Raw genomic sequence first — 12,963 nt, forward strand, 5'->3', positions numbered from 1 at the left:
CAAGATTTACCTCAGGTGAGGGGGAGGTGGAAGGCAGCTGATAAATGGCACCCAGCAGTGTTACCAAACATTTCAGGACAGGAACATAGAACAACATAGGCAGCTGAGCACCACAGTGGTGTGGAAGCTGAAAGGCCGTTTTACTCAACCAAATAAAATTATTTGCTTTGATTACTGTGTGAGTATAGCCTCAGTGATAAGACCTGGCAGGAAGTGTCATAGGGTCTTTCATAGCCAGTAGTGGAAAGGTCTATTTTTACATTTCTAAGGCAAAAAAAAAGTCCTTTTTGATGTACCACACCCCAGCACTATCCTGAGTCATACTGAAGCAGACACAGGAGAAAGCAACCTCCACTTAATCCCTGGCACTCTCTCCTACATGTTCTTCGCCCTTCCTTTCTTCAAGTACTATACCCTTTCTACTTAGCCCATCACATCTCATGGGATTGCCTTAGGAGGAGATATATCAGCAGATGAGTGTAGTTTAGGATGCTAATGCAATAATTACCGGCTTAATCATCAAAGTGAATAAGCAATTTACCAACAGTCCCTTTCAGCATAGTGCACTGTTACCATTTAAATACAGATTTTTGTAATGTACCATAATTAGATACTGCACATGGGAAAGTTTTAAAAGTAAACCAGTAAAAATGAAAATGACTGCCCCGAGATGAGCACAGGACCCGAGTTTATTCTTCTCACAACAGAAAATGCCAGTGATGTGGTATGTGGAAACTTTCTTCCAAACCAGTACTGACCCAGTGGCCCCATCGCAGGCAGAAAGGGAAATGTCCTGTAAAACAAGTTCTGTTCTGCATGGGACTTAAAGTAGGAATATTCTATTTTGGCAAAGCGGCATGGCTAATATTTTTAGAAATTCCAGCACAAATAGTTTCATTTTAATTTCTTAAATTTCTTCTGAAGTTTCAACTGGACATACTCATTTCACTGCCTGCTCTGGCAGTATATACTGCATAGCTGAATATACTGAAATGTTGCTCCAGTTCTTCCCATTTCATATGCACATTCAGCTGTGTGCGTGCAGTGGCAAATATGAATTTCTTCAAGTACCCAGGTATCTGCCTATGTAAACCAGGGGTTCCATACATGGAGACAATTAGAAAATATAAACAGATGAGTATCACGCAAACATGGTCCATCTCACAACCACAGGACACACATACAATAGAATCTTCTCCCCTGCATAGCTGAGAGCTTTGATTACTTTAGCCACTGAAACCAAGCCTAACCCAGACCATGCTTTAGTTATACATCAGCAAGCTTCAAAATAAGATCTAGAGGGGAAGAGAGGGGAAAAGGTGACACTCACATAGTTAAAACACAGGATCAAATCTGCTGGCTCAGCACTGTGCAGGTCTGGCCACAAGCTCTCACAGTCCTCAGCCTTCCATAGCCTTGGCTGCCGTACTGGATTTTTCTCTTTTGTTGAAGGTTCACTTTACCAGTCAACTCAGCAAAACCGAACACAGAAGATACACAATTGCTTTATAAAATTTACAAAGAGCAGCCTTGTGGATAGGTTTTAATAACTTTTAGATCAGTTCAGAAATTATTATAAGAATCGCTTTAGAGACATGGAAGAGGTTTTAAAGTTGCTCTTTTCACTGTTCTTGGGCATTTCTTAATGTCTATCAAGGCCATAAACTTCTCAAAAGAAAAATAAATCCCTTGACACTGAAGACTGCAAATCTCATCTGTCAGTTTGACAAAGCATGTGCACAGAGAAATCCATTGGATCTCTATCACAAGGAGTTTGGATTGCTCCATAGTTTCTGAACACCACTATGCTGAGCTAGAAAAGCGATTCCTATTGAAGCAGTGGACATTATGTATTGCCAGCTCACAGAGAGTGGATTAGCCATTGTCCTTAATATGTTTCAACAAGAACAATTAATTTTCTCTTAAAGTGCTTAAGATTGAATGCCCATCATAGCGACCTTCAAATTGAACTAGAGCTTTAAGATTTTCCCAATAAGTTCCTCAGAATCTGCTGAGCAGCTTTTAATGCCTCCCATCCTTTTTCCCTTTCTACATGACAACTTCTAGACTCCATTTTGTGTCATGAATATCCACAGGTCTTCTTCCACAGAACAAAGAGAGGCCATCATGATTATCATTTCTTAATAAAGCAACATTCTGTGGGGATGCTCTAGTAAACCCATAATCCATTTTCCACTTGATTCATTCTTACTGTAATATTAATAATTTTCTCAGTCTTGAGCAAGTCAAACTGCACTGGTCAGGCACTCTCAGTCCATTCTGCAATCATCTGCCATTCAGAGTCTGCTCTTGTATTTTTCAAGATAGGTGAACTTTTTGACTGCTTACTAACTAGCTGGAATCCAAACTGTAGACTGCATATTTCATCACCATTTTCCTTTCTCCCATTACGATTATACTGGATCACTGATGTATTTAGCTCAAATGGTCTTGGCTTTTTGTAAGGTTGAAATAGATAAAAACATGGGGTCGCAGGAAAACATAAAAAAAAAAAAGCCTGTTTCGCTCCAATGAATTCTGGAACTTCAAGCTGGTGTCTTACCTCTGAGGAACCTGTGCACACGGTTCATCACCTTAGACTATATGGAGTCCTAGGCTATGATTTAGTAGGAGTCCTCGACATTATTCTTACAAGGAAAAGGTAAATTTGCTGCTACCTTATGCAACGCGTTTCGTGGAGCTCTGCTCCATGGTAGCTTACTGCATGCAGGCTCTCATCTTCTCGCAGGCTCTTATGACAGAACAGGTCACACTGAGGGAAGGGGGAGAACAGTGAGAGCCAAGTGCTTTCAAGCAGTTCCTTGCACTGCAGATGCCTAAAGACATTCCTGTACAGGCACAGAAGTACCCCAGATGTTGCTCAAGCATTGCTAGTGCTGTAATAGCTGCAATCTTGTAAAGCAGTGCTTGCTTCTAACTTTGTCTGGTATTTAGCGCAGATGGAAACTGCATTTGCAATGTTAAAACTAAACTCTTCACTGCAAAGTTACAAGAATGTTCCTGTAACGTGTTGTGAGTCCTGACTAACTCAACTCCCATGCTATTACTACAGCACTGTTTCAGGCACGTGGCCTTTTGCCATGGCCGGCTGAACAGTCTTCTCAAATGACCAGCTGTGTTTTGCTTACCTACATGCACTGCAGTTTTGATTTGATATTGGATTGCTTTTCACCACCTCTTCTGCAGTCTTGCCTCTGTGCTTCTTCCCAGCATGGGATGCGTTTTCCAGGGGGATTTAGCTGTAAGAGAGATAATCTGGACTGCAAAATTTCTTGCAAATGAAAGATAAAGTCTCTAAGATTACTTGAGTGAGCTAAAGGAAATAAATGAATGAGATAGTGGGGACAAAAGTGAAACACCTACTTGGCTGAAACCTCATTTCAGTCTTTTTCTCCAGTTAATTAAGTATTGAGGAAAATGGATGCAGAAAGCACAGTTGAAAGCAATCAAGTACTGCCAGAAATCAAACCAGCAATTTGAAAAGAGAACAACACTGCTCTCTGCCATCTGACAAAATAAGATATTTGACAGGGAACAATATGTTCAGTACTGGTTAATTGAGAGGCGAGGAGAAGAATAATCATAGCTGCATTACTGAATTTATAGAAGTATCTCCAGTGTACCACAGGGATGATGCGAATTTGTGGAATCCTCCTGCCTGCTACAGCAAGCCAGCAATCACTTACATTCCCATCAACATTTTTACAATGTACCCTAGGCAGCAATGCAGAAATAGCAACTGTGGTGGCTGAAACCAGGAGACTTGCCTTTAAAACGACTGTAAAATCCCACGCTTTCCTCTGCTGGTGAAGAGATACGGGATAAGAAACAAGTGGGGAAGGAATCTTCATTAACGCTTGCTCTCCTCTGTTAGAGCTCATCAGAGCTCAGTACAACCCTTTACCAGTTCACAGGGCATGGAACATGGCTATTCCAGCACCAGTCCTGCGACACGTTAGGTTGACTGTGTGGTTTTTCAAAGTGTCAGCTTTAGAGCAAAGACAAGATTTCAGTTTTCCCACCTTTGAGTTCTAAGCTTTAGCCAAACACAGTGGGAACTCTGCCTACAAACTTATCTACATTTTGGAAGCTCTGGCAGAACTTCCAAGGCTATATTCTCTTTCCTGCAGTTGATTCACTAACCTTCCATTTTTTCCACGTCATTTTAGCACATTAAAATGATGCTTACAACACTGGCAGCATGCTGCTGTGTCAAAGAAGCCAGCAATGGGGATCGAGACACCTGAACAAACCAATCATTTGGTACCCTTCCCATTCATACTAAAAACACTATGTAAGGGAATGTGCAGTTAATGGGAGATTGTTATTTAGATTCTTTGATATAAACCAATACTTCCACGTGTAACAGCCTGTCTCAGCAGCAGATTTGTTGATCTGAAGAAAATATCAGGAGCCAGACACCAAACACTTAAATAAAAAGAGGTAAAAGAGCAACTAATCAAGTTAAACAAGCAGTTAAGCAAGTAGGAGATCTGGGAATCACAAAACAGATTCTTTCCCTCTGTAATTGCTCACAAGAAATTGACAAGAAACAAAATCCAAAAGGATGAAGTATCAGTCATCTCCATTACTACTTTTAGCCTCCATGATCTGAATCTAAGTTAATTAAAACTATGCTCCTCAGGAGAATGAAAATCTTCAGTCACTCAATGCCAGACAATGACTAAAGCCACACATACCTTTAAATATCAACAACACTACTGAAATGAGATTATTTTTCAGCACAGCCTCAAAAGAATACAGAACATTTCCCTTTCTCTATAGCGAAAAAAATCAAAGCAGTCCCCAAACACAGTTAATAATTTCCCACTCCCCTGTTTTGCCTCTAAGAAAAAAAAAGAAAAAAAAAAAAATCAGTAATCTGATGTGGATACACAGGCTTCGTGAAAAAGGCAATCTTCCTTTGCAGTATCAAATGCATTTACACTGTATTTCATGTGGTACTCAGCCAGCCTTCTAAATAAAGGAACCCTGAAACACCATCCAGTGCTAAGAGCAGATTCTCACTAAGCTTTCATCTGTTTAATTTATGAAGCATAGTAGCAGAAAAGCAAAATACAGAAAGTTGCTGATTTTTCCGTGCACCCATCAATCATCAGTGCATTCACCTAAGTATTTCAACAGCTGAATTGTCAAAAGACATCACGATTTGTCTGCTGTTAAAAAAGCTTCCAGGAAGACAAATAAAACAATGCAAAGAGCTAAGCAGATTTAGCTATTTTATAGCTACATCCTGTTTTTCTAAGTTCCATATAGTTTCTGAACTCTACACTGAAATAAGTGCTTGGGTGTGCCTAAAAGAGTGCCCGAGAATATGCACACACACATATATAAAACAGAGGAGATAGGCATATCTCCTGTCACTGGAACTATAGATACACTAGTCCATATCTGCAGCAAATCCACAACATTGCTTTTGAATACTGCTACTGCAATCTGCTTTCACAGTAGTCCACCATGTATTCAGTTGTCAACATCTTTCAAAAGTTCAAACAGCTGTTTTCAGTTACTGTTTTCTGCAGAAAATCACTGGCAGCCTTTTGTAATTTGTGGCTATTTAGGATAAGGTAGCAAAAGCAGAGGGAGGTGGAGTCATTTTAAGGGTAAGACAGCTGAAATCTCAAGCAGCAGCAACAAGGATCAGGCAGCTGAAACCAGTTCTGGGACAAATTCAGAGTGTTCTCACCACAGAGGTGGCACCTGGGCTGTGGAGTGACACTACTTTCCCTACTGTACAGAGTGTTTACGTTGTTCAGCTATGTTTCCCTGTTTAAAAGGAACTCATTTGCAATGTATAGTACAAAGAAAATCCCCATTAGATGTGTGTTGCGCTTTTCTCTGTCATCGCCTTCAAGGTTTTAGGGCACTATAGGATTATTGTCCAATACACACACCTGAGACTAGATAGATTTAGATTCAGCACAGCTCCACCTGGTATTTTTCTTCCTCTATTTAAAGTATATTAATTTGCATCAATTGTAGGGCACATCAACAAAATTAGTAAGCTGGATAGCGAGAATGTGTTTCTTCTTTCAGCTCCATCCTTCTCTCTCACCGGTTGTTACTGGACTGGCAGACTCTTCCGAGTGATCCTGCTGTGAGCCAACAAACATTAGTGATGGCAGCACTGTACCCAAGAGTGGAACTGCAATGCAATGCAGAGCGTCATCTGGAAGCTGATGCTTGAGAAAGCAGCACAGGCCCATGTTCAATAAATGGCATTTCTCCTACTAAGGATTAATTTTAAAAAATTTTGTACAAACTCTACCCAAATGGTAGTTGATTAGACTGTGGCTATGTCATGGGAAGTGCAGGGCTGTCTCATGCCTGCCAGTGCTGTGCTGTTCCTGTGCTCAAGGCTTGGGGAACTCCTGATCATCTCTGCAGCTGAGTGGGCTCCAGAAGTCAAGGCAGGATCTGACCTGGGAGCATTTTAAGTTCTGACATATGAGAGATCTTATATTGGCCCTTATGACATATTGGCCCTTAATAATAATCCTGGAAGAGCAGCAGCCAAACAAATCTCCTTTTATGTTTTCCTTTCATTACTAGGTAAAAAGTTCAAAGCCTGAAGAAAGAGCTGAACATCAGAAACCAACCAGAGCTTTCCATCAGCTGTAAGGGCACACAGCAAAAGGACACCAGCGTTCCCGCAACATGCTTTTAACTTACAACTTCGGGCATTTCAGAGAGCATTCAAAATTAGTTAGGACAGCAAACTAGATTTTACACCAATTACAATGTAAACCTTGGGCAAACAGGAAAATGAAGAGGAGATTCAGCTAATGCATCTTCCTGTGATGTAACACAGTACCATTATGGCAACAATCAGGTTAGCATGCTAAGAACAACACCAGAGCACCAAAGACATTTTTACAGGGACTTTCAGAATAGAAAGCCAGATAAAAGTGTCCTTTCATTCATTACAGATAGCTGACACTGACAAAACACATCCTATGCAATCCTCTTACTAGGAATTCTGATAAGGCATTTTGATTTTTTTCCTACTGCATGCTTGACTTACAGATAGGTTGGAAATTAAGTTTTTGATACAGCTTTCAAAACCCTACATGAATTGTGACCTGAAGTCTCATCATTTTGCAATAGGATGTAGAATATTAAGTCCCATTTACAAGTGATTTAGGTATTAATCTAAGTAACTTAAGATCTCTTGAAAATCTTAACCTATATTAGCTCATATGCCAAAAAGCTAAGATTAGCTAGTACTACAATACATACTAGTTACTGAAAAATAACAGGCATTGTAATCTTTCAAAACGCAAACATTTCACGCTTACTGAAATCTAAAGGCTTATAAAATACAAACATGGCCAAGTAGGAAAATATGTAATTACTGAAGCCTCAATCCTTTCTTTTAGTGATGATATTTACTTACTTCATTATGACATAGCTGTTTACATTTGTCTGGTTAAGATTAGACAGCTTTCTAAAGATAGTTTTTTTCCACACTCTTCTCCAAGTGGGACACTTTTCAAGGCATCAGATTAAAATAGAAAAACAATGATTGGGATAAATAAAACACACCAGTTTTGGGTTTTTTTTTTTCTATTGTCTGCTACCAATGCGTTTTCACACTCATGCTTCTACCTCAAGAGAGTTAATTTTTTTTAAATTGCTACAATGCCACACATGATCCCTAAATAATTTGAAAATACAAAACCTTATCTGAAATAATTTAACTTTTATGAGCAGCTTTGTTGGTATACTGACAGAAGATGAGGCAATCAAAATGGATGCTTTAAGATGGGCCTCTTTCAGTCTCCCTGGAAGATGCCTCTAGGCGTAGTGCCACAAGGATTGTTTTAATTACCTAATACTTGAGTTAACAAACAACTAGAGATGTTTAAGAAAAAGCCACATGATCTACTGATCCGACCCCAACCATAGCTATATCTAGTTACTGAAGCAGAGCTTGTATATAAAGTTTTTGTTCATTTGAACTATACAGAATATTTTGGTTTGTCTTATTCCGTTAGACTTGAGACACACTGAATTTCTTTAAAGGTCTTTCAGTTAGACTGATGAGTAGATTATTTGTTCTCATAAACTGCATTCTAACAGACAATGCTGTAAGCAAGGCAGAATAATGGTGTGTATGTATATGTAAATAGAGAAAAACACTCTGAGTGTAAAACTCAACTTCAAGTAGAATCTTTGAATCATTAGAGAAGTACTTGTTATACTTTGAAAGTTCAACTTGGAACAAAAGTATTGTCTTTTATTTTAAGTTAAGGAATCTTTTTCAAGGAGTAGAAAACATTATTACCCACTTTTGTTGAAAGGAGAAACAACATCTTTCTGATAGAAGACTAACGTGAAAATGCCTCTCTGCTGTGAAACTTGGAGTCTTAGGGCACTACTGCTCATGTACAGGAGCTTGATTTTCCTAATACCTGGCCTGGGTAGGCAAGCATAAGCAATATGAATTATTGGAAAGTAATTTCTGTTCAGTTGGATAATAACTGATTTAGTTGATGTCACCCTTTTCTCTTGCACAGAATTGCTCTATGCTACTGAGCAAGCCCAATTAGACCTTTGAAATTCACAAGTACAAGCTTGTGGTGAGCTTATTGTAATGAATCATCCTAAATTCAAGTGCACTATCATGAACTAGATGGAGTTATTTTCTTATACTGATGATACTAGAATCTTAAATGCTATTTCCAGGTGAGTTACCTTCTTTTGGGATCTCAAATAGGATCTTTCTTGAATGAAAAGGAACTAACTCAGGACATTCTATGCAGGTATTTCTAGACACCTCACCATTTCTCCAACACATCCACTCTCATTACATCAGGTGCAAGACTGCAACGATTTTCATATAAAGTGACACATTTGAGGCCAAGCATTGTCAGGGTGAAGGGTGACCTGCAGAGAATCAGCAGACAGCCATTACTGGTACAGTGAGCACAGTTTGTTGTTATGGTGTCCTTTCTGGCCAGGTACATAGTGCCCACTCCCAGCTTGCTGAGGATTACTGGCTGGCCAAGGGCCATTTTGCAGAGGTGAAGATTAACATTGTAGAGCCTTCAGCTTTGGTCAAAGCCAGGGCATACTGGGAAGTACAAAGAGATGGATGGGCAGATGCTTCGTTTCAGGGAAAACAGACAGTCCTCTCTGGGTTTGTTCGGATCAGATCTCATCCCCCTTTGCACAATGTTATTCCATCTGGAAGAAGGGATACCAAGACACAACGCACTGGACCTGTGCACTGGATGCATCTTGTATCTGGGTTTATATTCGGTTTTGCACTTACAAATGAAGTCACTGCTTCATTTTGAATTGCCAATAGTGTTTGCCTCATTTTTCCTGGAACCTAATATTTTTAGAGATACTTAAGTGAGTTTAGTTTCCATTTGTAAATCAACCTTTGGTACACAGAAAAAATGGCAACAATGAACTACATGGCAACATGTAGTCCACTTTTTCCATGGTTTAATTTTTTAACAGATTTATGAAGAACTATTTACAGAAAATTCTACAGAAGTTCAATTATATCTATTCCTTCATTATCATTCCACAAGTTTGAGTGACTATTGGTATTAGTAAATATTTAAGAACAAGCTCTGCAGAACCCACGTATCATTAATCATTGGATAAGAGAAAATGGTGCCCTCCATATAGTTCTGATATTTAATTCACAAACTGGTTTTTGATCGTCAGTTATTCTGAGTTGTGATTAAGTCCACACAGATTTACTGCACCTTACAATTTTCTTTTTGCTCATCTTGCTCAGGTAGTCCTTGTTCATTTAGAGAATTTTTGGCTTTGTGCATCATACGATTCTCCCTGGTATTATCAGAGACAGTTTTTGTGGATTGCTTATATGGGCAAAGTGGTGACCTTGAAGTAGATTTCATTGGTGGAGAAGCTGTTACTGCTTGGGGCTGCTGTTCATCATTTACCTGTAACACAAACAAAAATGTCCTCTTTTACTGGTAATGGAAAATCATATTAGCTTTCTGCAGTGGTTCAAAAGACTCACTGCAAAAGACTAAATATTGGGAATTTGCAAAAACATATACATACATATTGAAAACAGAAAAAATATTTTGAAGACATTTATCACTTTGAATATACAATACAGTGAGACTTGATATCAATCATTTTGGTGTGGTGTAAGATGGAATATCTGCTACACAGCTGGCAAGCTATTTGCTAGGAGCAGAAAAAAGCTAAACCAGGAACAGACAGTACTCAATCTCTTTACTAAGGTACCAGATATTGTGTACCGAGATCTGTATTTCATTTTTCCTGTACATATTCTGCAAACATAAAACATAGTTGTCACTTTTTTTGCTGACATCTGGACAGAAACCACTACTTTCATGTTTTAACTGATGTGCAGTCAAAGCACTCAATTTAAATTCTACATTAAATTCACATAGGAAAGTGAATAAATTTGCATATGAAAATGACAGGGCACATCTTAAACACCTTGAGAGATTTGCAACAGTTTGAAACTGGTGTCTGAAATGAAGTACATATAACAACCTGTCAAAGAGAAGGAAACAAGACTTATTTCACTTTTAAAATTAGGCACACCATTTACTGTATTAATATAAGGCATGAAACAACGTTTTGATGGTTTCAACAAACGATGAAACGATATTATGAGCAATTCCTCCAGAAATTCCCAGATGTACGTCATCTTGAAATAAAACAAACACACATATCCAGCAATGTCCAAGAGAGAAGGGCACAAATTCCTGGAACTGATGACTTCTGCATATTTACACTTGAGGGAAAAAACAACCCTGAAATCTTAGTTTCTCCTACATAGCTGAAGGCAAGGAGTAGCCTGTCCTTCGACCTAGACAATACAAGCTTAGGCAAAGAGGAGGACTGTTTGGGAAATTCCTCCCCCAGTTAAATTAAAAACAATTAATTCCTGATTACTTGTTATTTGCTGTAACCTTGACTATGGTCAGTGAGAGCCTACGACAAGCTTACACCGTGCTGGCAGGTGACTACTACGCAACTTTCTGCGGCCAAGGCTTCCTTTCTTTTTTGTACTACTGAATTTCTTTACAAGCAACACCCTCCATTTGTTTCTAAAGTTACAGGAAAACATACATAAATGAGTGTAAATAAAACTTATTGGCATCACTTAATGAAACAGTAATAAAACACAGACCTCCAGGCAATGTCTGTAAGAAGCAGCAAATTTTGGCAAGTAGGGTAATTAACCCTTGAAACAACAGACACGAATTCAGTGGATTCACTCTCACTTCAAAATACAGATTTCCTATTGCTATAGCTCAAAACAAATTGTGGCTCTGATCTGACTCGTTTTCCCAATGGTGCTTTCTGGCCTCAAAACCTATACATCCACTAAATTATGTGGCTCTTGCCTTTACTTGCTTTTGGTATCTTGCCAACATACTTTATGTGCTAACACAAAATAACTGCATTTAAAAAAACAACAAAACCCAAAACAAAAGTTGTACTCTTGCTTTATGGCTTCACTTTTGGCTATGCAGCGGACTCCACTGATTGCCAAGAGAATGCTTTTGTGTAACCTGGCAAACTGGAAGAATCTTTATCTACTGGCATATTTCTATGTAGCCCTCATGTAAAGAAGTATCAATATATAATAACTATTCTCTTATTTCTCAGCTTGAGATAGCATGGTTAAAAACTTTGGAGGAGATTTCAGACAACAAAAGGTTTATTTCTGTCCTAAAGCTGGAACATTTTTCTATAATCTGCAAAGTATTTGCGTCAGCTTAGAAAGAACGCCTCACTCTGATGTACTGTGAAACATTCAGCAGTATGTCATATTACTGAAAACACTTGCAAAGTTAATGTAAACTTCAGTTACTAAACTTTTAAAAATAAATATCAGCTTTCAAAACCTAACTCTGTAGTATTTATTTGTTTTGATAACCTTAAAATCTGGTAAGCACTAACATTAAAGTCTAGTTTCTTTACCATCTAAATGTTCCCTATTTACATGTTTAACAGCCTCTCAAATATCTGTAGATCTTTTATAGCATCTCGAATCTGGAATTCCAAGAAAAGCTGTTAGCAGAAAACTTTAAGCCTCAAATCAGCCTCCCAGAGGTTAATTCTTTTGCTGTTTACTTTTTCTGAAACCTAAGAAACCACAGTATAAGGAATATCTGCTCTTTAATATCCATTATAAGAAATTGAAAATATGCCTATATTTAATTTACATTTCTCAATGGGTTTCCCTATGAAGTCACAAATTACATCACAGGAGTAATTTGCAGATTGCTCGCATGGTCAATTCCTCTGTCATGTTTTAGTGATTCAGTATTTATGATCTTATTTTCACTGTATTGCTGAGAAATGTAAAGAATGGTGATATTTCCTCAAACTTACTTGGCAACATGAATTCATTTAGTGAATGTATTAGTTTTCCCCATGGCTTTCATACCCAGATAACTTTTTTTAGTTACCTTTTGTGGTTTGCTGCCACCAGGTGTCGAACAGGAGCGCTCACCAAGATTATCTGGTCCGCGTTTTCGTACATCTTGTGTAGCCAAAGGCAATTTCTCACTTGGGGAAGCCAGATGGGGACTGGTTCTTAGATTTAGGGTTGTTCTACGTAAAATGTAAGGGCTACCCTTTCCAGTGGGGATATCAGCAAACCCTGAAAAATAAAGAGCTTCTATAAAAAACAGCTAAATAAGTTACATTCTCAAACAGATCTTCTCTTTTTTCAGAATGGGGATAAAAATAGCTGATTAAAATAATTTGTTCTATTGAAGAAAATGGATCAAAAAGATTGCTGAACAGATCTTATGTATTCCAAAATTCATATGCAAGCCCTGGAAACTGTAGACAAGGTACAACAGTAATTCTATAGCAGTTTTTCAAACAAGTGTTTTGTCTTTTTATTTACAGGTACATTATTGCCTGGAGAATAATTTC

At 38.4% G+C, this 12,963-nt stretch overlaps 1 protein-coding gene across 1 annotated transcript in view; it reads right to left on the reverse strand.

The window, feature by feature from the left end:
- Positions 1–9,182: 9,182 nt before the first annotated feature.
- Positions 9,183–12,963, reverse strand: part of CENPF (centromere protein F) — a 44,302-nt gene continuing 40,521 nt past the window's right edge. Inside the window, 2 exon segments of the mRNA XM_050893654.1 lie at positions 9,183–9,968; positions 12,489–12,682. Of these exon segments, the coding sequence (XP_050749611.1) occupies positions 9,759–9,968; positions 12,489–12,682 (404 nt within the window). The 3' untranslated portion in view covers positions 9,183–9,758.

This window comes from Gymnogyps californianus, chromosome 3, assembly GCF_018139145.2.
Source record: "Gymnogyps californianus isolate 813 chromosome 3, ASM1813914v2, whole genome shotgun sequence".
NCBI lineage: Eukaryota > Metazoa > Chordata > Aves > Accipitriformes > Cathartidae > Gymnogyps > Gymnogyps californianus.